Source organism: Eumetopias jubatus, unplaced genomic scaffold, assembly GCF_037043125.1.
Source record: "Eumetopias jubatus isolate StellerSeaLion01/CBP00866 unplaced genomic scaffold, mEumJub1_p1.0 scaffold_5, whole genome shotgun sequence".
NCBI classification, from domain to species: domain Eukaryota; kingdom Metazoa; phylum Chordata; class Mammalia; order Carnivora; family Otariidae; genus Eumetopias; species Eumetopias jubatus.
Window position 1 is genome coordinate 138,704,841 of NW_028274811.1, and position 27,836 is coordinate 138,732,676.

A 27,836-nucleotide genomic window follows, 5' to 3' on the forward strand; every position below is an offset into this window, starting at 1 on the left:
TCTATAGTTCACGCTTGGGAGAATGGATGTCTCAAAAATATTGAGTCTTTTATATACGAACATAATATATGTTTCCACTTAACTAGGCGTTTTAAATTTATCTTAGTAATATTTGTAGGTTTCAGCATACGGATGCTGAACATATTTTATTTGGTTTCATTTTTCTCATGTTACATAAATTTGATATTTATTTAAATGTTTCTTTATTTTTATTATTGTAGAAGTAGATGTTAATATAAGTTTGTATCCTACAATATTGGTAACTCTCATATTAGCAGTAGCAGCTTTTTGTAGATTATTTGGTCTTTTGTATATGGATGATCCCCTCTAAAGAAATATAGATTTGTTTCTAACTTTTCAATTGGCATAACATTTATTTCTTTCTCTAATTACACTGACTGTAAGCTTTAATATGATTCCCAGGAGAATTGCTACAGGATATATCCCTGCCTTTTTTTTTTTTTTCTGATCCTTAGGTTAAAACATTCAATTTTTCTCTTGTAAGTATGACAGTTATAGGTTTTTGTTATACAATTATTCAGGTTGAGGAAGTCTCTTCCATTCTTACTTTACTGCTTGCTTTTTTTTCTATTTAAATCCAATACGGTGTTATGTTTTGTTATATTTTTCTGCATCTATCGAAATAATTATGTGTGTGTGGTGAATTATTTTCACTGATTTTTAAATGTTAAACAACCAGCCTTTCCTTCTTGGAATATATCCCACGTGGTTATGATGAACGTAATCAAAGCTGGAGGAGATCCTTGCATTCAGCTTGTGGTTCTCTCTGCTCTCAAGTAGCATAGTTCTTCAGTGTCCATTTGCCAAAGTATGAGAAGAATATCTTCATATAATTTCAGTTTTATAGTCACTTATGACAGCAGGTTAGTCTGGTATCAGTTGCTATTTCTGGCCAAAATCTGAATTTTACATTCTTAAATTCTATTTCAAAACCTGTTAACTTTATCTTTGTAATTATTTAATTTATTTAAATATTACACCAAAGAATGTCATAGATGTGCATAATGGAATCAGGATTTGTGTAGTTCAAGCTTAAGTTTTCCTAAGACTTGTTAAAAGTGGTTTTAGCTAAAACTAAGACTATTATAATATTTCAGGGAATTTCATTAAAATGTTACTGTGTTTAAACTGTTTTGAACATATCTTCATGTCCTTCCTTCCCTTGGAATAAATTTGGGGCCCAAAGATGATGCAACAAGTGTAATTTTTTTTAAGAATGGTGATGCTGAACCCCAAGCAGCAGCAGATCCATTCTCAGAGATAAGGCCTTATCTGTACACCAGAGTTGAGATTGCTGAATGATTAGACATTTGGATATTTTAGTACAAACGTTTGGAAAAAAAAAATATATATATATATAATTTTCATTAATGATATTCTATGTTAGTTGTTTTTCTGTAATTAACAAAACCACTTTTGAATGCTGACTGTATCAGATAAGAAAAATTTTATTATCCTTACATTGCTTACCCCCCAAAAAATGCAAAACGATGGTCCATTCTATTAGTGAACTTCTGGCAGCATAACAACATATGATTGCAAATATAGTTCAAAGGATAGCATGATATTTGATCACAAGCTGAATTTGCGGGGACTCAATAAAGATGAAAACTCGATGATCACAGACACTATAGATGAATAGACCAAGAAGGAAAGTAAATGTAAAAACTCTGAATTATCACAAAAATTAGAAAGTAAATGGTACCTTTGTTAGATTCTTTCATGCAATTGAATGGGCCAATTTTAAGAGATTTTTTAAACTATTTTTCAATTTATTTTATAATCAATAGCAAATGCGTCATCCCGATGTAATTAATTTCACTTAGAGGTGAATTACTTTGACTTTATGGTTCTAACTTAAAGAACAAAACAGCATTTATTCCTAAAATCAGAGGCGTAATTTAAACTTTAGCAGCTTCCCACTTATTTAGTCTCAGGCAAAAATACTAAGACATTTTGGGAATTTCTGGAGGATTTAGGGGTAAAGAGGAAAAAATATCATAAGAGAATTGAGACTCCTTTTAGGTAATTCACTTCAAAGTGAGTTCTTTATGATGATGGGGCCATTAATAAAATTTTATACAGCAAACTGACAAAAAACCGCATAAATACATTGAGTTTGGGGTGATGTGTTTCTAAATACTTAGTAATTTTTGAAAAAGCTTCTAGACAACTACCAGGTTTTTTGAACTACTGTAAAATAAGTGGGCGCCTGGGTGGCTGAGATGGTTAAGCGTCTGCTTTCCGTTCAGGTCATGATCCCAGGGTCCTGGAATCGAGTCCCGCATTGGGCTCCCTGCTCCTTGGAAGCCTGCTTTTCCCTCTGCCTCTCTCTCTCTCTCTCATGAATAAATAAATAAAATCTTTAAAAAAATAAAATAAATAAAAAATAAAAAAATAAAATAAAATTAAGGGATTTAAAATGTATAGGGTCAGTTCAACTTTTTATCTTATAAATGTCATAGAATGTTTTATTTTAAACCTTTTTATTTGGCAACAAGAAAGAAACATTTAAGAGTTAATCAGTTAGATACCAGATATGAATTCTTACTTATCCATTATAACAAATTATTTTGAATACAATATTCGGTTTCTCAGTATTTAAACAAGATACAAAGAAGGAAGGGAGGTGAGAGAAAAGGCGTATCTGCAGCACGCCAGGCTTGTACAAGGCATTGTGACGGTTTTAGCCATAAAACAGTTCTTAAATAGATTAGACACTCATATTAGTAAGGAGTATCTATCACCTATTAGTTATTTTATCTTAGTTTTTTGCCTAAAACTGATATATGACTTTTACATACAAATTTCAAAATACCAGTTAAAAAGAGCATAACAGTCTCATTTTCAAACAAATAGATTGAATGAGAATTTTCAGGGACGCCTTGGTGGCTCAGTCAGTTAAGTGGCTGATCCTTGGTTTCCACTCAGTTCATGATTTCGGGGTGGTGAGATCAAAACCCACATCGGGCTCCACACTCAGTGGGGCGTCTGCTTCAGGATTCTCTCTCTGCCCCAGCCCTTTAATAAAATAAATAAATAAATGTTTTTTTAAAAATTCAGTTTCATTTGAGTACTAGTTTGCAAAATTTATTTTTATGTACTTATTTTTATTTAAGGAAATATTAGAAACATATTTGTTAATAAAATATTAGCCTAACATTTTAAAATGGTCTAGCCTCAGTTCACAGGAATGATTCATGAAAGTTCAGACTGTTTGGTTTATACATACCTACTTTTAATGAAAACTTTTAATAGAAATCAAAGAAACACAGACCAGAAAAAAAAGAAAAAAAAAACTTTAATTAAACACATTTGTAACACACAGTTGGAAACACATCCTCATAAGCATGGGCATTTATGAATCATAGACAGATATAAATGTGATTATTTAATTAAATTCATAATCACTGCAATTTACTATTGTAATATATGAGGTTTTTCATTTTGATTGAATGAAAGCACATTTTGAGGAAAATACATTTTACAGACAAGAAAATTTGCACTAGTCTAAATTTATACATTTAAAAGTATTTAATACTAACTTGGAATATGAATATTTAGATTAGACATCTGTTGAATTCCCTAGTAAACTATACTACATATTCTAACGGTCATGATTTAGAGTTTTAGGAGGGAAATATTTAAGTCATAACGACTGTGGGATAAAAATAAATTGAACACTTAAGTCACAATTTTAAAGAGAACAAATTGAAAAAATATTAATATTTAATTTGTTTTCTTCTATACTGATAATGGTGAATCTACGGGAGTGGTATATTTCATTGCTCTGTGTTCGCTAGAGCCCATCATAGTGACATGCACATATCAGACTTATGCGCTCACTGGATAAAATGGATTGTTCCCCAAGTTATGGAAAATCCTCTAAAAATCATAGCATCAAACTTGCAATTGCACGGAAATACCGTATACCAAGACTTTCACTGCATCACTATCTGCACAGAGAGCACTCTGCTAATGTGAGCTGCTTTTACATTGGTATTGGGTAAAACATGGATGATTTTTAAATAGTGTAGTTTCTGCTAGAAATCATATGTATAGGATTGCCAGCCCATTGTGTTTTGTTTTTGTTTTGTTTTGTTTTTGATCTTCAGAAAGGATTCAAATGTGCAGTCTGCTCTCTCCCAGGATCAGTATTTTAAAATTTACATGATTTCCTTAATTGTTTCTCAGAAACACAATTTGGCAAGTTAAATAACTCATTGCAGATTAAGTAATGAAGGCATAGAAATAATAAATAACTTTCCAAATTTCATGTTCCTAAATAGAGGGCTGGAAAGGGGATTCATATTTAAATTTGTCAGATTCCAATGTGTTTAATTTACTCTGCCATCAAAACGACTTAAAATTGAACAAACAAAAACAGAAACAGACTCATAAATAGAGAAAAAACTGACGATTGCCAGAGAGGAAGAAAGGTGTGCAGGAGGGTGGGTAGACAATACAGCTGAATGGATTAAGTACAGATCTCCAATTCTAACATAAATAATTGCAGCCTGGGGAATGTAATCAGTAATATTATAACTTTGTATGAGGACACATGGTAACTACACTTACCATGGTGAGCATTTTGTAATGTATGTAATTGCCACATCACTTATGTTCTTGTACACCCGAAACTAATCTAATATTGTATGCCAATTATACATCTATTTAAAAAAAAAAACAGTTGCTAGAAATAAAGCATGAAGATAAAAGTAACAATAGCAATAACAGAAATGTTGCATTAAGAACTTCAGGAACAGAAGGAAATGCTTCGAACACACGAACACACGTGAATATGTTCACATTTTATAGGTAAAGTTATTGTCATTTGAAGGGTAACATACTAACCCAGTGGCTGTGGGAAAGAAAGAAGAGAAACCCAAAAGAACTTGCCAGTTTGCTAATTTAGAATTAGCTAATTTTATTACTGAGCAGAAAATACCAGAATGCGGGCAGGTAGACTGCAAGAGGATACAAAGCCATAGTGGGTTTTCAACCTCTAATTATCTGGAATTAAAGCCACAGTTTTTACACATCATGCTACTTTTAGTAAATAGACTGCAGGTATTCAATTTGCATTGGTAATGACAGTAAGCTTACTCCAACATTCTGTTTTTCCTAACTCTTCATCAGTACCTCCTGCGGTTGCCCCTGGCAGGGCATGGCACACAGATCATTAGTCATAACCACACCAAGGTTAAATTCAGTTCAGCTTCCCCACAGAACACATAAGGGTAGTAGGTCTACAGATAAACAGGTTTTGTCTGATGCTAAACGCTGTGCTTTTAATCAGTAAGTTATGGAATAGTAATTATACATTGGAGTAATAAAATAATATTCGATCAACATAGAGTCTATTTCCATCTAGAAGAATTGAGAAGAACTGAGTTTCCTGTACCCCAGTATGGAATGAGTGGAAGGCCAGTCCCAGTCCAGGGTTCAGCATGAGCAAGACAGAGTGGGGACAGGGAGAAGGTGAATGTTGAACAAGATCAGATGCTAGTTGTTCTTTTATTCTAGCCTTTCATCAAGATGTAATCTTTCCAGAATCTTCTACAAAACAGGTTTCTTTCTTTCTTTTTCTTTTTTTCCTAACTTCACTAAGGTTGCTTATAATTCTGCCTGCTCAGAAAATAACAGAGAACTATTTACTCAGGGACAATTAAGGCTGCTGATACTAATGATTAGAGCCAATAAAATTATTCTTGCCTCAGGTTTCTAGAACAGATTACTTTTGTCTGCTCTGGAAAGGTGAGCAAGTACCTAGTGGGAAATATAGGAATACATGAAAAAAATCATATCTGACATTTAGAGTAGAAGAGATCTATTTATGTACCGGCAAGAGTAAGGCCGTGAATATCCTATAATAAACCTTGGTGAATTGTAGAGCAAGTACACTTTATTGTTCTTTTCCATACAAGTCTAAATAATTTTAGTACTTATAAACTTTAGAATCAGCTTTTAATTCTATGGACATTGGGATTTGCAACAGATTACACTGAATACACACGTCAATTCAGAAGGGTTGGTTTTATTTGTGATTTTGCATCTTCCTAACCACACACATGATATAGCTCTTAATTTCTTTAATGAAGTCTAAATAAGCTAAACTAATATGACACTTCAATAAAGTGGTCTGCATATAGGTCTTTCACACCCTTTGTTAGATTTATTTCTAGCTTCCTTATAGCTTTGTTAATTAACTCTAGTTAGTTTTTCAACATTAAGAATAATGTACGCTGTAGTTTTGTTGTTTGTTTAGTGTGCCCTTAATCAGTAGGAGAAGGCACATTTCTACTTATTCGCTGAGAGTTTTTGTTTTTGTTTTTTTGCTTGGTTTCATTGTGTTTATCATCTATGGATATTACATTCTATTTCTTGTTTTTTCTGTATGTGTTGAGATGATTATTTTTGTTTGTCCATCCTTTAATTCATTAACCCTGTGAATAATTTTTATGCTTTTTAAAATGTCCTCCCTCATTTCTTTCTTTGTATCTTCCTTCCTTCCTTCTTCCTTTAACGCTAAACAAAACAAGTGTGGAACCAAACTGATAAAGATAGATTTTTTTTTTTCTTTTTTACACGCCAGTGGATTGGGTTTGCTCTCATTTTGTTTAGGCTATTTACGTGTAAAATCTCTCATGAGTGAGAATGTCTGGTATTGATATCGACAGGTCACAAGCCACAGAAAACAAACTTTCGAGTATCTCCTCCTTCTTCCATTTTCTGGGAAAAAGATGTATAGGACTGAAATTACCTGTTTCTTTAACTTTAGGTAAAATAATCTGGAACTGATTTTTTTTTTTTGCTTTAGAAAAATTATGTTTTAAATGAAATTTGATTTTCTTTAGTTACTGTAGTACTCCTCAGATTTTCTATTCCTCTTAGAGCCACCTATGGTATTTTTTATTCCATCCATATTCTTACTAGTTTTAGTATCTTCTGTATATGTCTATGTATAGCCATACGCCCTTTTTTTAAATATAACTTCTCATGTTCTACTTTGATAAATTGATGCATTTATTTAGATTTTATGTCTTTTGTTTTAGTAATACTTTTTAAAATTAATCTATTTTAATTTTGGATTTTTTAAAAATAATGACAGAAATATCAGAAATAAAAATATACATATTTAATTTCCCATTATTAATTCTGCATTTATAGCTTTAACATGTAAAATAAACTAAACATTTGCCTTTTCCTCACATCTCAAAATTAATAAACTTACTGAAAAATGGAAAGACTGTGTTTAAGAGTTATTTAAGATGTTAGCTATAATATTTTGATATCTGCCAGAGTTATACATTAATTCTATGTTATGTTCTGATTTCAATGATTATTTCTCCCCCACGTATGACTTAACATCACATACTGCATGCATTTTTTTCTATAAGAAGAAAATTATTCTTTGTGCAAAAATGGTAATTTTTTATTTTCTCCAAGTTTATTTAAATTTGAAAACTCAAACTTTTTAAAGATTATGTAATTTTTTTTTACCAACTGCTATGCTTTTCTTAATGATCAAACCAATTGTTCATCCCTTAGACTCTGACAGCATACAATGAATTCTGACAACTTTCTCCCACCCCAGTTCCTGAATAACATGTAATTTCCTTGATATGACAAAATATCATTTTAGCATTCATGTCATGCCTTGGTGTTCATTTTTCATTTTTCTGTAAGTTAATGAGTTCTAGCAAAGAGTGCCATCATAAAGTTGTCTTTTGCCAAAAGTCCTGTTGCAGCATATGGAGCTAGTGACAAGATACAGTATTAAGGAGATTTGTTTTAAACCAAGCCTCTAAAGTGTGCATGGAAATACTAAATATATCCCTGCATGTTTTGCAGACAATCCTGGTTTGCTGAGCCATGTCACAGTGGGTATTAGAGTTCTGGATGTCAATGACAATCCACCTGAACTTGCCAGGGAATATGATATCGTTGTCTGTGAAAATTCAAAACCTGGCCAGGTAAGTTAATTGTTTCCTTCCTATCATTGGAATGGAAGAAAAATAAGCAGCTCTATTTCTATTATTTTAGGTATAATCCTCAAAATCCCTCAATATTATTTTTGTGCTCAGTAAAAATAATTTTATAAAGCTTTAAGTACCAAATGGATTTTTTTGAGAATTGTTGAAAATAAATTTTCTCCAGAACCCAAATGTAAATCAAAAAATGAACTCATTCATACATACATTCATCATACCAATAAAATTATATTGAATGCTTTGTGTGAAGCCTTGTATTAAATGAGGAGGAAACTGTGAACTTTCTTGTCCTGTGACATTGTACTGTAGTTTTGCAAGATGTTACCAGTGGGGGAAACTGGGTACATAGCATCTGCCTATATTTCTTACAACTGTATATGAATCTATAATTATAAAAAAATAGAAAATTTAATTAAAAGTAAAAACATTTTTAAAAGATATAATACCTTAAAAAGAATAATACCAAAAGCTAATTTTTCATCAAGAAAGATAAAACCCAGGGGCACCTGGGTGGCTGAGTCAGTTGAGCATCCACTCTTGGTTTCAGCTCGGGTTGTGATCTCAAGATGGCGGGATCAAACCCCCCTAGACAGGCTCTGCTCTAAGCATGGAGTCTGCTTAGGACTCTTTCCCTCTTCTCTCCCTCCCCATTTTGCTCCTCCCCCTCCCCCTACTTGCCCATGCACACCCATGCTCATGCTCTCTCTCTCAAATTAAAAATAAAATCTTAAAAAAAGAAAGATAAGACCCAGAAAACAATGGAAAGATAATTCCCAACAGTTGCACGATAATAACTGACAACCATGAATTCTTTTTTCTACCAAAATATCCCTCAAAAACAGAACAGAAAATCTCAGAGTTAAGCCAACAAAAATGTGAAAATCTCTTACCATAAGGTACACCCTAAAGCTTTTATTGGGTAAAAAAGAAAAATAATTATACTGGCAGCCTGGAGTCATAAGGAACCTTCAAAACAAACACAATCAATAAGTATATTCATAAAAACTAAATCATTAATGAATAAATAGAAATCAAAGAAACATTTTCCAGAGTTTAAAATAGACATCATATACATGGCAACAAGAGATCATAAGTTAGAAAGACAAATGAAGTTAAAATATTCTAAACTCCTTAAATTTTGGTTCCTTAAAATTTGAAAAATTTGGCTTCTTAAAATTTGAGAAATTGATAAACCACTAATTTATAATAGATTTTATATGTCCAGAATGCATGCTGTAACCCCTAGATCAACTAATAAAAATAGTAAAAAAACATGTAACTGATAAGCTAGTAGAAACTGTAATTAAAAAGACTTAAAAAGACTGGGTGGCTCAGTGGGTTAAGCGTCTGCCTTCAGCTCAGGTCAAGATCCCAGGGCTCTGGAATCTAGCCCAGAGTCTGGCTTCCCACTCAGTGGGGAGTCTGCTTCTCCTTTTCCCTCTGTTCCTCCCCACAGTTGTGCTCTCTCTCTCTCAAATAAATAAAATAAAAAAATCTTTAAAAAATAAATAAATAAAAATACTTAATCCTGGAACACCTAGGTGGCTCTGTCAGTTAAGCGGCTGCCTTCGGCTCAGGTCATGATCCCAAGATCCTGGGATGGAGTCCCACATCGGGCTCCTTGCTCGGCGGGGAGCCTGCTTCTCCCTCTGCCTGCCTCTCCCCCTGTTTGTGTTCTGTCTCTCTCTCTGACAAATAAATAAGTAAAATCTTTTTAAAAAAATACTTAATCCTAAGGAAAGCAATGTTTACATTTCTATTTCTTGACCTTAACTGTCTTCATGAAAATGTTTGTTCACTTTAAAATAATTTATATACTTAGAAACTTGTTGCATGTGGTTTTATCCCACTAGAGTATGTTTTACAGTAAAAAAGCTTTTCCTATAGGAGCAATTTTCAAGGATTCTAGAAGGACCCTTTGAAAACTAAAATATAATCCTAATAAAATATGAAATTTATAATCGATAGTAATTCCAAAATAATCCAGAAACTTCTGTGAAGTTTGTAAAGCTCAAAATTAGGATGAAAAATTCTCATATTTGCTGCTGATATATAGATTGTCACAAAATAGGCAAAATAAAAGATAAAAGTTTTAGTACACAAAATTCTAATAGCTGGGTAAAGGTCATTTGATTTAAAAAATCAAGAAATAAGACAAGAAATATAGAAAAAATGGAAAAATAGAAAGTAAATAAAAATGATGTAAATTTAAAGTATATGTTAGTATCCTTGTTGAAATAAAATCACTTAAATACTCAAAAGATGCATATTGTCAAAATAGAAAGAAAAAAGGTCATTTAAATGTTTTTATACGAGGTGTAAAATAGGGGGTCCTGGGTGGTTCAGTCAGTTAAGTGTCTGCCTTCAGGTCAGGTCATGATCTGAGAGTCCTTGGATGGAGCCCCAAGCGGGGCTTCCTGCTCAGTAAGGAGTCTGCTCCTTCCTCTCCATTTGCCCCTCCCCACCGCTCGTGCGTGCGTGCTCTCTCTCTCAAATAAATAAATAAAATCTTTAAAAAATAGAGGTATAAAATAAACAGAATAAAGGAAAAGAGTTTGAAAGAAAATATATGTAAAAATATACCAAATAATTACTTTATTAATTGCTATATACATACTTACCCAACTACACACACACACACACACACACACACACACACACACACACACACATTTCAACAACGGAATGTTACTAGATATAAAGAAGCACATTCATTGTGATAAAAACAGTTTATACACCCGGTACAAATGACAATTTTAAATTTATATATACTTATCAATGTTGCCTTAAAATGAACAAACCAAAAATGATAGAAATAACAAAAAATAGACTAGCCCATTGTTGTATTGGGAGTTTTAGTATGCTTTTACCAGAAACTGATAGAATAATTGTATAAAATTTTGGGAAGGATATTGAAAATTGAACACCACAATTAACAAACTTTACTGTTTGATAAATATAGAATAATGCACTGAACAACTTCAGATCACCATATTCTTCTGAAACTTACAGAGAACATTGACCAAAAATTTACTGTATACAGGACCACAGAGTAAGTTTTAATAATTTGCAAAGGATTGGCCTTATTATTTTCTGTATGACAAAAAAATAAATAAATAAAGCTAGATACTAATTCAAAAGTATTGCTAGGAAGAAAAAAAAGTATTGCTAGAAAAAAAATCCATTGGAAATAAGGGCACCTCTAAATAAGCTAAGAATCACTTAAGTAATAAAAATTAAAAATATTTAAATGGAATGATAGTAAAAATGTACTGTATTAAAAAGTAAAAAAAGGGGAAATCTATTTTCTACTCTTCCTTTGATGAAACATAACTCTAATATAAAAAAATGACAAGAATATAATCCCTCACAAAATCTTTGTTTCTTTGGTCCGTGGGTTATTGAGAGAATTTAAAATTGAATCATTTGAAATGTGATATAAAAATTTTAAAATCCAAACATAAGCTAATGATTGCATCAGTCATTTTTAGATGTTTTCTTTTTAAGTAATATATTTCTTTTTTTCTTTTTTTTTTTAACTTCAAGGTAATTTCAAAATTTATAGGATAGAGTGAGATGCTGTATTGGGAGCAATTCATATTTGCTAGTCCCAGCCACCTTTGCAGGTGAAAGCATTGAAAATTTGGGCAAATAATACTTAGTCCTTGCTCTTGGATCAGTTGATTTTTCTCCTGTCATTGTGAACATGTGCTCCCAAATCTAAAACGCTAGTGTTAGTTTTCTAGATTGAATTCTCTCCATATTGGCCAGTGACCTTGACTTTTTCCATTGACCTCTTGATCATGGGAAAGCTTATTCAGGCTCTTTTTCCAGGTCATGCTTTCCTGTCAGTGCCAACTTGCTAGCCTGGGTCATTCTATTTTACCCTCCACACTGACCACCTAAGGTCCATAGCATTTCTAAGAAATGGTTTATGTGACATTGACAAATGCTTTCTTCATCTCTAAAATAAAGAAAATTGTTGGAATTTCAGGGCCCTTCCAAGCCTGAAATTTTATGAGTATATGAGTAGATGAGTCTCAAATTCCTTTAAATGTGGATCACTTTATTCTCCTCACATGGGAAGCCATTCCATTTTTTAGAGAAGGCTAAATTTGTGACAAAAACGTATCTTTATCTTCTGGGTCCCATTAACCATTTATATAGTGTTTTTCTTTTCTTCAGATAACCGTTACTGTTTTCAGAAAGCAATCACTAGACTTAGCACCCCTAAGATCTAATGTATATCGATTTATTTATGTGATTATGGTTATTATCCTTTAAAAACTATATTCATAGTTAGCATCATTGTTGTCTTTAATATTGTATGATTTTAGATGTCACATTAAGATACTTGGGTTCTTTATATTGCTTAAGTATCTGTTTCTCTAAACATTTGTTTCATCAAAATGAATTAAAACTTTTTACTGAGGGAATGAAAAGCCATTTGAAGATATTGTTTATTGAACTCTTATTTAAACAAACCACTGCCAATCTGTGTGGCCATTTTTTATGATTAACCTATTACAAGGGAAATGATCTGAATCTTTCTATTGTTTAATTTTGCCGCCTTTGGTTCATTTAACCTTATGTTTGTAGCATTTCTGGATAAACTTTGTGTATTTTGATGCAGAGTAGGAATAGGGAAGTCTGTTTAAATAATGATTTGTGAAATAGGTTTTCTGAAGCATATTGCCCAGCTGTACAATGTCTCCTCTTTCTGTAACAATTGCTTTTAGAATTATAGACATTTTTATTATGGATGCTGTGCATCTAAATATAACAGCACGTGACCATGGCAGAGAGGCGTGTCTTTTGTGAAGCAGAGGTTTAAACCACATACAACAGCAAAGTTCACATTGAATCAGGTATCAATACACCTGAACTGCAACAATATATTTCTCTGAATTAATAAATTTTCCTGTTCTGAAAAAAAAAATTTTGAAATACCTTGCATGAAACAAATATTAAAAAGAAAATCATGCATGCATGAAATTTGAAGTCAGTTCCCAAAGTAAAGTGAATTCATAATAAATGAGATGGGTCTACATGTAGAAACTGAAATATGAATGATGGAAATGTTTTTATCTTATTTATATTGACTTTCCCCTCTGTGTGTGTGTGTGTGTGTGTGTGTGTGTGTTTCATTACAAAGTAAACTTAGAAAGCATAACATCTATTAAAAAAAATTGTATCACCTAATACCAGCATACCTGGTGTTCATCACGTCCAATTATTAATAATAAACTTTGTATGAAAAAATACCTAGATCAGTAGAGATTTTACAACAAGATTTTACAAAGGTCAACTCATTGAACCAACAGAAGTTAGTGTTATTATTAAATAAATTTATGATCCCGCTTGAGATTATATTATAAAGCACATTCATTGATTAATTTAAAGAAGATACAGTGTGTTCCATAAAATATTCTTTTTTTTTTATTTTATTTATTCACTGGAGAGAGAGAAAGAGAGCACAAGGGGGGGCAGAGGGAGAAGCAGACTCCCCACTGAGCAGGGAGCCCGATGCGGGACTTGATCCCAAGACCCTGCAATCATGACCTGAGCTGCAGGCAGACTTTTAACCAACTGAGCCACCCAGGCGCCCCTAGAATATTCTTTTAATTTAAATGTTTAGTTAGGACTAGCCCATTTACCTAACAGAAGACTACATTATTTGTATATATCTGTGACACTGACTAGTTTGATGTTTCCCCCCTTTAATAAAGTACTCAAGAAGTAATAGACCATAGAAAATACATTTATACAGGGTGATATATTTATTTGGCAAAAGAAATACAAAATTGATTCTAATTAGTTTCTGCTAAAAGTGAATCATTATTCATGGGCATTACCAAAAACTACAGCTGTTGATTATTTATAAATACCAACTATCAATTTGGATTCCCTCCCCCCTTTAGTAGAATAAATCTGTGACTGTGTTTCTCTCAGGTCTTTCAAAATAACCAAACACTTTATGCACAAATTACATAATATGCACATTATAGAAAACATCTAAGTTCAGTTAGAAAGATTGAGAGACAGAAAATAAATTGTTATGGATTGTACATCATCAACAATTTACACAAATGGAGGGCACAGGTAGCACAGTGTATATAAATCATAACTGACAAAAACATAGAAAATATTGATGATGTATACATGGCACTTATCTAAATATTTGCCAGAAGTGTACATCTTTTCAAAATCACAGACATGTTCACTTCTGAAGTGATTTTCCTAATAAAAGTCTAAGGAAACAATAAATGGAAATCTATCTCCTACTGAAAGAGAAAAGGTGATTAGCAAACAGAAAAATTGAATATACCATTCCCTAACAAGAGGCTATCTCTGAGTTCTAGATAAAAGCGGAGCAACATTCTAGGTTTTTGGAAGCATTTTTCAGAAGCATTATGGAAGAATAAGTATGGATGTATGAGGAATGTTCTTCAGGAATTCAAAATGAATGGTTCACTCTTAAACAAAATGTGGCAATCAGCTCATCTTTTGCTATGGACACGAGATCAAGAAGTTTTTTAAGAAAGATAAATTTGCCATGACTGAGCTTCCTAGTAAATTCAGATTTGAAATTACTTGTATAAAAATGGAAAGTATATTTTACTAATGATAACAGTAAAACAGTAAAGATATAATATGAATTATATCAGTGTTTAACAAATAGAATAAGCTCATTTGTAAAAATTTAAAATGGGAAGGAAATAATTGTCCCAAATTAGTCATAAGAGGAAATATAAAATAACTTAGTTGGTTTAAATTAATTGTTCTCTGCCAATCTCTTCCAAAATCACATTCTAGGATAAGAAGTGAATTTGCAAGTATATCAGTAGGTTATGAGGTATCATTGGAGAATGAAAATGAGCAAGGATTAGGGGAGATAAGACATTTATTTTTAAAAAGAAAAACGTGTATTTATTTTATTTGACCCTGAAAACAATCTTGAAAATTTAATATTTTTATTTCAGTTTTATATTAAGTACCTGAGAACATGGGTATTTTCCTCAGATTACACACACTCTGAACTCTATGGAGCTTTTCACACTTGAGAAAAATTGTCAGATTGCTTCCGATTATCCATCAATTTATTCTCCTATCAAGTCAAAAGTCAATAACAAGGGGAAAAAAAGGATTCATCCAGAGACCAGCTATAATTTAAACAACAACAACAAAAAAAGCAAACAACAAGGAGATACGTAGATTTTTCAGCTCACAAATTAATAGTGTGAAGGGAAGTAAAGAAGAGAAGAATGATAGAGACTTCTTGGGGTATGAGGGGGTTGAGGGGAAGCTTTTACCTAAACTTCTTGCTGAGAAAGTACATTCTGAGCAATAGAGAGCCATATGCAGATATGGATGAAATAGAACACTTCCATAGCCCGAAGCACTTTCTTCACTTCCCCTTTATGAGGACGCATGCTTTTCTGGTCCTACTGTCACTGATGACTCCTTCTTAGTACTTTTACATTCATCTTCATCTCCCTGACCAACTAATGGACTCAATGCATGGATAGGAATTTAGCTTTTAACTGTTGTACATATTGGTATATTATTTCACTTGGAAAAGATTGAAATGGGATGAAATTGAGTAAGATGTTTTTAGAAATCATAGCAATTTTTGAAATGAACACACTATATTTCACATGCAGGAAACACTGTCTTTTTTAAGATTTTATTTATTTATTTGAGAAAGAGAAGGCATGAGCAGAGGGGCAGGGTGCAGAGGAGGGGCAGAGAGAGAGGGAGAAGAAGGCTCCCTGCTCAGCAGGGAGAGATCCCCAGGACTCTGGGATCATGACCTGAGCCCAAGGCATACGCCTAACCACCTGAACACCAAGGTGCCCCAGGAAACATTCTTTTTATGGCTTCTTTTTCCTCTCTTTCTTTTAATTTCTCTAAGGAAGGGCTAGAAAAAGGACACCTAAGCATTAGGATACTAATTTTTAAAAGAGGAAATTATTATCTTGCATATTAGTTTGGATATTTCCTAAGACTGTAATGGCTACTGCTGTTGGACTTTGTGTTCTGTTCATAAGCCACCTGGAATATTTCACTTATATATTCTAACTTTCTCTGCTCCATAATGTGCCTAGTCCGAATTTTGGAATTGCTTTGTCTCAACCACTGTATATGAGAAGTATTCCATAAAACTGTGAGTGGTCTGGTTTTGTTTCTGCCACTATTGTAACAGCTTGGGGGCACATCACAATTCTTTGGGGTCTCACATTCCTTATCTTGGCTATGTTAAAATAGAGGGGCTAGGTCATGCTCTCAAAGGTCCCCTAAACTGTAAAAATAATGTGACTCCACTGTTTTTGCATTTACTTACTGATAACAACATACACTGCAAAGCTGTTCTACACGAACACTAGGATATTTATATTTGTACAAACAATACTTCCTGTTTCCTCAAACAGGTGTTCTTATAAAATCTTGCAGCTAATTGGCCCCAAGGTACTGTGGGTGATAAAGAAAAAAAAAAATTAAATGTTTGTGCTATGCTAAAAAATAAAGTGTGGATGATTATAAATTGTTCTATAACCTGTTTTCTAAAATCTCATGCAAGAACAAACCAGTTAGCTGGGACATTTATTACTTGAATTTGAAAAGACTCAAGGTGGATAAAGGGGTCTTTAAAAATTCTTTTGTGATGGTAATTAAAAATGCTATAATATAATTATAATCAAAGGAATAAGCCAAATTAAGTTTCCAATTTAGTCTTTGCTTTTTCTCTTCAGGTGATTCATACCATCAGTGCCACTGATAAAGATGATTTTGCAAATGGACCAAGGTTTAACTTCTTTCTTGATGAACACCTATCTATAAACCCAAACTTCACTCTGAAGGACAATGAAGGTGAACATGATTTACATATACTTTTTAATCTATGTGATATGTTTTGACTTCATGTGGAATAGGCCTGAGCAGTTTTGCTTTATTCGTACATACGCATGAACAGCTTGCAAATCAGCATTCAAAGTCAGTTTGATGTTAATGTATTATGATCTGTGAATAGCCTGTATTTAAAATTGAGCCATATGTACAAATAAATTTCATTGAGTTTAATCAGAAGCATCCCTTTAAACAAGAAATGTACATGTAATATGCTCTTGGGCAAATTTTAAGAGAAATCTTAGCTGACAAACATGTTTATGAGAGCTGCTTGCAATTGCTAGGAGGTAGAAAAATTTTAAATTAGGAAAAATGAAAAATATGTCCTAGGGACAGTTAAGAAAGGAAATGCAATGTTTGAACTCATCTTGCAATAGCAAGGCTATCAAGATGTGGTGTACAAATTATATTTCTTCTTGTTATTATGAATATTTTTCAAAATATGGGTAGAAAATATGCATAATTGCAGAATATTGTGGAAATTTTGAATTACTTTTGTTTAAACTTCTGTATTGTGTGGGGGAAAAAAAGAACACCATAATTTAGTAACCAGAGAAGTCTTATGTTTTAGATTCCCTATTTGGTAGGTTTCTCAAGGTTGTATAAAACTGCACTTTGCTGTAAAGGAAACATTGAATCAGTCAATGTGTGCAGTGTTCTGATTTGTATCAACTTTCTTCTTCCCCAAAACTATCTTTGATCACGTTTATCTGAATATGCTATTATTTGAGATTTAACATTTGCCTCAGAATCTTATGAGAGAAACAATAGTGCATTAATTTAGGAGTAACGTTTAATTCTTTAATTCCCTCTCTGTACCCTTCAGGGAGATGTATTTTCAAACATAATGTATATATATCTCACTAAATGTCAACTCACTAAAACATTATGTCCATTTTTCCTAAGCTTCTTTAAATTATCATAACAAGGATACCAAATTGTACATGTGGCCATAACAAAGTTTATATGAAAATAAAAAGCTGCTTGTTTGTCTCTCATTTTAACTACCCTATGGTCAGCTCTACCTATGGAAACACATATTTGTGCATGTTTGTGTATGATGAATTGTATTAACTGATTACTATACATTTATGTACATTTGAACATCCCATTCTACAATCCCAAATATATTTAATGTAATTAACTGTTTGAAATATGTAAAAAAAAACCTCTATTCATCTTTCCCGTATTTCAGATAGTTACATAATTTGGGGAGCACTCAATTTTTTGCCTTAGTAGATTAAAATAATCTCTAGATCCCTATATTTATATTTCAGTTGTTTCTTTTTCCATTCTGATAAAGATTTTATTTTACACTTTTAAGTAATTTTAATTTGATATTATCATGAAAATTTGACTTGGATTTAAGGTGTGTTATATTCAAGTTATTTAACCTATATAAGTAAAATAGAAACAAGAAAATTTTACTATTGTTGAGACCCACTCAGTTACTGAAAGTTCTTTATATAAAATGTTTATATCTGGAATTTGTGAATTTAATGAATGGATAAACTCAAAATGGCTTAATTAAATGATTTGACATCACTAGTGGTGGGAGCTCATTTTAAGGAATTCCCCTCAAACATATGCACACTTTTAAAAGGGTTTATGATCCTGATGTAAATTTTTAAACTTTTTTTTAACCATAACTATGAATGGTTAAACCAGCTATACTATGTTGAGTATGTGAGGCCTATGGGCAGTTGAGTAGGGATAAAGATGTTTTAATCTTTATAATAGTAAGACTATTTTGAAAAATATTGGGAATTGATAAAATTATAAATAACACAGGAAAATTTCTTTTGAATAGGTAACAGCAATTTCTAGAAAAGATTCAAATGTATAGCTGAAAGCATATGCTTATACAAGCAGACTTGATTATGCTAGATAAGCCAAGCCACCTAACTTTCCAAGCTCAGTTTTTATATCCATAAATTATGGTTTAAAATACCCACTTTAGGAGTGCCTGGGTGGACTCAGTCGGTTAAGTGTACGACTCTTGGTTTTGGCTCAGGTCATGATCTCAGGGTTGTGAGATTGAGCCCCACGGAGATCTCCATGCTGGGCATGGAGTCTGCTTGAGATTCTCTCTCTCCATCTCCCTCTTCTTTTGCCCCTCTGCTCCCTAAAAAAATAAATAAATAAATAAAATAAGTAAAATAAAATACTCACTTTGGAACATTGGGAGAATTCATCATACCATATATAAAGATGGCCTTTTCTCTAAACACATGGCAGCTAGAGGCAGTAATATGTAAAGATGAGATTAAAAATGGAACAGTCATACCAAAATGAATACACTCATACAAATATATGGACCCTTATGAAGAACAGAAACACCAAAGCCAAGCACAAAATTAAATCTATACTTGGATATGACAATTTAAAACTGTTAAGCGTCAAAGATAAGGAGGAAAAACTTTATACTATCAAAAAAATGCAAAATAATTAAAAAGCAATGATAATTAGATTTTTAAATGATTTTGTTTAGAGAGCTAGCGTGGAGGGGGCGGGAGGGAGGACCAGATGGAGAGGGAGAGAAAGGCTTAAGAAGACTTTGTGCTGAGTGTGGAGCCTGATGGGGGCTCAATCTCACCACCCAGAGATCATGACCTGAGCCAAAACCAAGAGTCAGTTGTTTAACCGACTTGCCACCCAGGCATCCCAATAACTAGTAAACTAGATTCCTGGTTTAAAAAAAAAAGATAGCAGAAGTTGATAAAAATCATCTGCTCAAAATGCTGATGAAAAATAATTTGCTATTACCAACCTTCTCTAGAGTTAGTTAAAAATAGTAAGCTATCAGGAATCAAGGAAGACTCATTATTAACCAATGTATAAAAATAAGCTTTTTACTTTTAGCTACTGATGTTTTGACAAATATTGTATTAATCTTTGTTTTCAGGATATCTGTGGAATATAATAGATAAGAAAAAATTGTGTAATTATGTTTCATTTCATATGTTAAAACTTGAAGAGTAAACACTAAATTAACAGCATAAAAATCTGTGTTTTCCAAAGCAAGGAACGATTTTTGGAAAATTAAATAATAAAACTTATTTTATCAATAGAACAGAAGACCAGAAAGGAGAATAAAAGATGTAAAGTAGAAGCACAGAAAATGAAAGAAGAAAGTAGAAATTCATTCAAACATACTGTGGCCATTATCAGATTGAATTATCATTTTTAATCAAAGCTATATCATATTTAGATATATGTAAATATATATATATATATATACATATATGCTGCTTAGATGAAATACACCAAATTCAAAATGATATAGAATGTTTGATATTAAAAGTTAGAAATATTTAGCCTATGGCTTCAAAAGAAACAACTATTGCTGGAAAAAAAAAAACAAATCCCAAACCTGGTGTCTTAAAATAAGATCTTTATTTGGGTCACATTTCTAAGAATGAGTGATTTCTGATAGGTTTGTCTAAGCAATTCTTCTGGTCTCAGGATGACTTCAGGCACTACAAATAATCAGCATTGTACAGAATGTTCTCAATTCAAAAAGAAAAAAAGGGAGAACAATAATAAGTAGAAACAAAACACAAGATTATCCTTGTTAATAGATGATGAAATTGTCTATATGAAAATTTAAGATAATCTACAAAAACACCTTCAGTAATAATGAGGTACTTCGCCAATTTTTTGGAATACTAATTAAATGCCTCAAAATGGATAGATTTCCTATATTTAAAAAATATGAATAAGTAGTAAATTTAAAATGGTACAATTTAAAATGGTACCATTTAAAATGGCAAAAATCAAATAAATTAGCCCAAAAGCTTTCTAAAATCATTAGAGGAAAAAAATCCAATGTATAATGTTCAAGTTGACCTTATGTAAAGAACAATCTACTGAAAATATAAAACCATGCAAGAAAAATAATATATTTACCAAATTAGTGAATCAGAGCAATCAGATTTTCATATTAATCTATAAACTAAATATAATTTTAATGATAAACTGAATTTAGTAATCTGTTAATAAAATGCAAATAGCAAAGCATTAAGAAAAGCAAGAATTTATTAAAAAGAAGATGGAGATATATGGTTAGCAGAAAGAGAAGTAAAGAAGGCATATGCTAACAGTAATCAAGACATTATAAAGATGAATGTAGTGAGTATAAACACAGACAGTTGGATTTTTTCTTTTTTCTTTTTTTTGTAATACAAGTGCATGACTTATGCTTCCATTGCCAAGGTATCTGCTTCCAAGAGGCACCTACTTCAAAGGGGAATTCACTTCGAAGAGGGCTAGCTGGAATAAACACATTCCCAGCCACAAGACTAGCTAAAGATCCAGGCCTCCTTCCCCTGTCCCCTGAGACTCTTTGGTTTAAGAGATCTTAATTGATTTTGATAACTGATCATTTGGGCCTTCTCTCTCTCTCTCCTTGTTTTTTAAATTCCCATTCATATGTTTTAAATTCATCGATAGAGTGAGCCCCCAAAACCATAGGACCCAACCTTGACCCCAATAACAGCAGAACTTACAAGCCCCGCCCCCATATTCTCTTTCTCTCTACCTTCACAACTTTGTGTGGACCCAGATGTGCCATGTAATTTTCCAGGATGTGTAAGTAAAAAACCTTTTTTCCAAAGTTTCCTGATGGCTATTGCTGAAGAGTGTCTTGCAATCATAATAAGAATCACAAGCACTGGTCCAACCACAACACTGGTTATTAATAGGCTGAAACCAGCACAAAACAATGAAGTACTCCTTAAATATGGTAGGAGTACAGAAGTAAATAAGGAGAAGAGGAGAACAAATTGAGGGGACTGAAATAAAATGATTAGATAACTAAATCTATGTATAAACATATGAATCTGATAGAAGACAAAGGTAGCATTTTTAACCATTGTGGAAAGGGTAATCCAAAAAGTACATAGAAATGGATCCACTGTTTATATATCTAGAGAAACTAAAATTAGAATCTCTCAAATACATGCACAAAAATAAATTATATTAAAGAACTCCTTGTACAAGCAAAATTTTAAGAATTTTAGAAGAAAATAGGGTGAACAAATTTTATGTAACGGGGTAGAAGAGGATTTTGCATAAAAGACACGAATAGCACATTCATAAAACAGTAACAAATGTGATAATATTAAAATTATATTTCTGCATCAAATGATTTCTAAACAAAACTTACAAACAGGTTATAACCTAGGGTAAGATATAGCCATAATAAATGAGTAAGGATCAGTATCATGAATATATTTACAAACCAAAATAAGCATTCCAAATAGGAAATAAAATAGTTAAAGGATATAAAAAGTAATTAACAGAAGAGGAATAATAAAATAGTAAAATAAACCTATGAACATATGAACATGTGTTCAAAACTATTAATGATCTTACATAGAAACATAAGAAGACAATAACAAAAATGTCACATGCGTCCCATTAGTCAAAAATAAAAACAAAATCTGGGAATGTCAATGGTTCAACAACCAAGCAGTCATTGAAGATGTATAATAAGAGACTTCACACCTTTATGTTGACATTATACTTCACCTACATGGTAAATGGTGAGTCTGGACCCAATTTCACGGATGCTGGCACAAGGTTCTTTATTCCTGGGTCAGGGATGAATGCTTCATTTCTCACGGCATGGGAGGCAGTATGAACTTCATGTTTTCTCTGATTCCCCTAACCCCAAATTGTCAGAGAGTGACATGGAGTGGCCCAGGTGCATGGTATGCACGCAGTGGGTTTGCTTCACAGCAGAAGAGCCTTAAACTAGGGAATTCCCAATATTCCCAATGTTCTGCAAGGAAATTAGGTTGGACTTTGCCCCAGAGATTATCCTTACATTTATATAATGGCGTGATAAATAAACCTGCCCTCTGCTCTGGAAGGAGGCACTCTGGTTATCTTCTAGCACTATCTTCTATGTTCTGAATGAGAGTCCATGCTGCATGCTGTGACATGAGTAATGAAGTCCTTTGTGTCTGACCCAGGAGCCTTGTATCTTCTGGCAGCATCTATAAAGCTGTAGCAGACTAACCTGTTAGCACATGAGTCTGGTAAAATCTCAGTCCCTCTTGACACATCATTGGACTAATTCCTACTAAAAACTATTGTAAAAAAAACCATATTTATTATAACTCATTCAAATGTATATACTAAGTTTATTCCAGAGACAGATACCTTAACCGCGTTTATGCCTGCAATCATATCATGTCACTAATGTCCTCATAGCAAGTCAGATCTTGGAGAACAAATGTCTCTTCACATGTTCCATCCTACTTACAAAAAATTTGTTTTTTGGGGGCCTATTTTTCAGTATTCCCTGTGACATACACTGTGAGTGTATTGGCAGAAAACACCAGCATGCAGCTAATATTCTGCTCAAAGAAACAACAGTCCTAATAAAGCGAATATGTCCATTCATAGAAAATGTAGCCCAGACACCGACTGCTTTGGTTGATAGCAATTTTTTTCCTTTTCTAGAGATATAAATCTCTAGTGAAATTATCTGTCCTTTCTTTTTTCCTCTATTTCTTAAACATATTAATCTTAACAATTTTACAATCATTGTCAACTAACTCTAGTGTCTCAAGACGACAGGTTTTTGTTTCTCATCAGGGACATTGGAGAGACGGTACTGGGACACATGGCCTTGTGTCTTGATATGTCTGGTAAATTTTTGTTAGATGTCCCATGTAGTGTACAGACCTAGGAGAGTCTCCACATGACAATGTGTTTCTTCAGGGAGTATTCACCATTTTCCCTAACAAGCAAAGGGAGGGGATCATTACGTTAACCCAATCAGTTGAGCTAAATCAAGGTTGATTTGTAGTTTTGTTCAGATTCAATCTCTGCCCGTTGCTAGGACATGGCCCTCTAGGACTTTCTACAGGGGGCTTGTTTGTGTACTGGGACCATAGCCCCGGTCACTAACTATAACTATTACCTGTTCAATACAAAGAGAGGGCAAAAAAAAAAAAAATAAAAAAAAAAAAAATAAAAAAAGCTCATCTTTGTATTCCAGGCCTTTTCCGCTAAGAGTTTTAGATTTCTGCTCAACTTGCAATTTAACTTCCAATTTAAACTTTTAATTTAACAAATGTCTTTAGGGAAAGTCAGCCATGTGTTTAAGGCCCCTCAATTTCCAATTTGACTGCAGGCCCAGGAGACTTCTGAAAGTTCTAGTTTCTCTGTCCCCAGGTTGGAATTCCATCTTCCCGTTAGTTTCTAGTACAAGCAAATGGATTGAAGTCAGCAGCCCCCTGTTCATGTGCTTCCCCTCTCTGGAATCTTGCCCCATCCGGTTATCTTGCTTCAGCAGTTCCTGAATGCCCTTAAACAGATACTTCCTTTCTCTTTGTTATCACTAAGAGTATCAGTCAGTCAAAAACCAATTTACCTAGACCTCCATTTTATAAAACAAGAACTGTTTGGCAATAGTTTTGTTAAATAGTTGGCATATAAACCAGACTCAGAAGAAAGGATGCTGTTCAGTAGTAACCTAATTACCATAGAGATGCTGGCTCCCTGGATATTCACTGATATGCTACAGATACTTATTCCTTAAAATTTAATTTAAATTGGGGCACCGGGGTGGCTCAGTTAAGTGTCTGCTTTCGGCTCAGGTCATGATCCCAGGGTCCTGGGATCAAGCCCCGTGTCGGGCTCCTGGCTCTGCAGGAAGCCTGCTTCTCCCTCTCCCACTCCCCCTGCTTGGGTTCCTTCTCTCACTGTGTCTCTCTCTGTCAAATAAATAAATAAATAAAATCAAAAAAAAATTAATTGAAATTGGTTCAGAACACCATCCTATATACTGAGCAAAACCAAGATCCTTTGCAAAATTTTTGAAAGTTGGATTGGGTAACAATATTGTCACTCCATGCCAGGTACCACCTCAACTGATTTTTTTGTATTTCTCTGGCTTTTGTTTGCCCTGTTACTTTCCCATGTCTGCTACATTCCTTCTCCCAACGTACCATGTGCTCAAAGCATCCACTAGTACCAAATGTATGGGTGAACAGAGTACAGTGAAAAAACAGCCCAGCTTAGCAGATATCTGAAAGGAATAGTAGTTGAAAGAAATTGTAGCCTAAAAATAGATTTCAAACTCATTCTTCTAAATCTTTTGGGCCAGCTAGGTGCAGCTAAATAAACTTGGCCTGGGGATAGATCCAGAAAGTCACCCCCAGAGCAGTGTAGCATTGAGATTCACAAGAAGATATTTAAATACTGGCCCAAATCTACTCATTACCGCTTGTGATGTTGGAGAAATTGCTGGGAATCAGAGCTCAAAGAATTTCCTTAAGTGGAAGCATTGCAAGGATCAAGTAGGTTGAAAGAGTCAGTTAGTGTATATTGGGATGCATTTACTATTAGAAAGAGAAAACAATACAGACTCTTTGAGTGGACACATGAAAACATTGCCAATTTAAAATTTCTGGTAAGATAAGAAAACTCAAATGGACATTGCTGAAAACTGAATTAGTAATCAGAAAGATGGAAGAAGAAGCAACACTGCGCAAGAGAACAGTGCTTTTCCCATACCCTCTCAAGCGACTTGAGAGGTGGCGTCCATGTCCTTGGGTACCTCCTGCTCTTGAGTCCCATGGCATTTGGCTACCTCTCCTGGTTTCTATTATCTACCAAGCTTCAGTCACTTCCCTCTTTTCACCAAAGTCTGGGGAACCCTGACTCCATCCATACTCTGAATCATAACTGGAAAAATTAATGCCCTTAAGCAAATTGGCCAGCACCTCAGCCACCAAACACCCAGTATCAAAGAGTCATCAGCCAGAGCAGATCCATTTTTTTTTTTTTTAATGACAAATGGTTGTATGATAACTGGCATCTCCCTAATCACAGCCATTGTCACACTGTGGTCTCTCTCCCCATTTAGACTGTAAGATTCAGGAATACAAGGACTTTTGTCTGCCTTATTTACCTGTTATATTCCTAACTCCTGCCATCATGTATGACACAGAGGAAATTTTAAGTAAATATCTGTTAAGAAAAATAAGATGGAAAAGCAGAAAAGAGTGATTTAGAGGTAGATTCTGGAAATAGTTTGCCTCTATTTGAAACCTAGGTTCTCTGCTGATTATGTGTGAGACCACTGCCAAGTCCTTATTCTCAGTGTATCTCAGTTTCTTCTTTTTTTTATTATGTTATGTTAATCACCATACATTATATCATTAGTTTTTGATGTAGTGTTCCATGATTCATTGTTTGCGTATAACACCCAGTGCTCCATGCAGAACGTGCCCTCTTTAATACCCATCACCAGGCTAACCCATCCCCCACCCCCCTCCCCTCTAGAACCCTCAGTTTGTTTCTCAGAGTCCATCGTCTCTCATGGTTCCTCTCCCACTCCGATTTCCCCCCCTTCCTTTTTCCCTTCCTGCTATCTTCTTCTTCTTCCTTTTTCTTAACTTATTTTGTAATATTTATTTCAGAGGTACAGGTCTGTGATTCAACAGTCTTACACAATTCATAGCACTCACCATAGCACATACCCTCCCCAATGTCTATCACCCAGCCACCCCATCCCTCCCACCCCCCACCACTCCAGCAACCCTCAGTTTGTTTCCTGAGATTAAGAATTCCTCATATCAGTGAGATCATATGATACATGTCTTTCTCTGATTGACTTATTTCACTCGGCATAATACCCTCCAGGTCCATCCACGTCGTTACAAATGGCAAGATTTCATTCCCTTTGATGGCTGCATAATATTCCATTGTGTGTGTGTGTGCGTGTGTGTGTGTGTGTGTGTGTATGTGTGTGTGTGTAACTCCTTCTTTATCCATTAATCTGTCGATGGACATCTTGGCTCTTTCCATAGTTTGGCTATTGTGGACATTGCTGCTATAAACATTGGGGTGCATGTACCCCTTTGGATCCCTACATTTGTATCTTTGGGGTAGATACCCAGTAGTGCAATTGCTGGGTCATAGGGTAGCTCTATTTTCAACTTTTTGAGGAACCTCCATACTGTTTTCCAGAGTGGCTGCACCAGCTTGCATTCCCACCAAAAGTGTAGGAGGGTTCCCCTTTCTCCGCATCCCTGCCAACATCTGTCATTTCCTGACTTGTTAATCTTGGTTTCTTCTTTTGTAAAATGGAGATATGGAGACAATATTTACTATTTCATGCTTCTGAAGAGAGATCAAAATATAAAGAATTTGAAATCACATATGAAGGGCTACAAGTTATAAAGGGCACATTGAAGGTAACTAAAAAATAAATACATAGAAACTAATAAGAAATACCCAAATAAATTACTCTGCATAAAAAATATTTAAGATTGATAGAATATGTATATATAAAATCCCAGAGAAATCCCCTAACTTGACGGATAAGAAAAAAATTTTATCAATTTCCAGGCAATGAATTTCAATTGTAAAGAAAATAAATAGTCCTGAAGTACTCATTTGCAAAATTACAAGCTAATAGTTGATGGGTCTTCTTTTAGTGACATTTGAAAAAAAAAAAAAACAACACTACAATAAAATAATCATCTTCCTATTAGGATATCACTCATATGATAATTAGGGAAGAGTATTTTAAAATACTGAATGCCTCAGAAAATCTAAAAACTATCAATTATAATAAAATTCCATGGATAAAATATTTGGAGATACAGCAGCCACATGAAAGATAAGAATAAATATCTGAAAAAGCAGAGACAAAGTATAAAATGAACAATGTATAATTACACATCAAACAGAAATAATGATGTAAGTGCAGAGTTTAATCACATGTATGAGCAATAATGATAATATAAAAAACATGCTTCTTAAGAAATGTCTATGAAATGGACTTTGGATATTTTCAATAAGAATATACTTATTTATTGTATTTAATTTAAAAATGAAGAAAAGCACCTGAGATACACACACACACACACACACACACACACACACACA

The 27,836-nt window shown here is 33.5% G+C and overlaps 1 protein-coding gene across 2 annotated transcripts in view; it reads left to right on the plus strand.

Annotated features, from left to right (window-relative positions):
• CDH18 (cadherin 18) overlaps positions 1-27,836 on the plus strand; it is a 331,059-nt gene that overhangs the window by 286,797 nt on the left and 16,426 nt on the right. For both annotated transcript variants that reach the window (XM_028097979.2, XM_028097980.2), the window contains 2 exons: positions 7,876-7,997; positions 16,769-16,886. In XM_028097979.2, the coding sequence (XP_027953780.1) occupies positions 7,876-7,997; positions 16,769-16,886 (240 nt within the window). The remainder of the gene's footprint in view (positions 1-7,875; positions 7,998-16,768; positions 16,887-27,836) is intronic.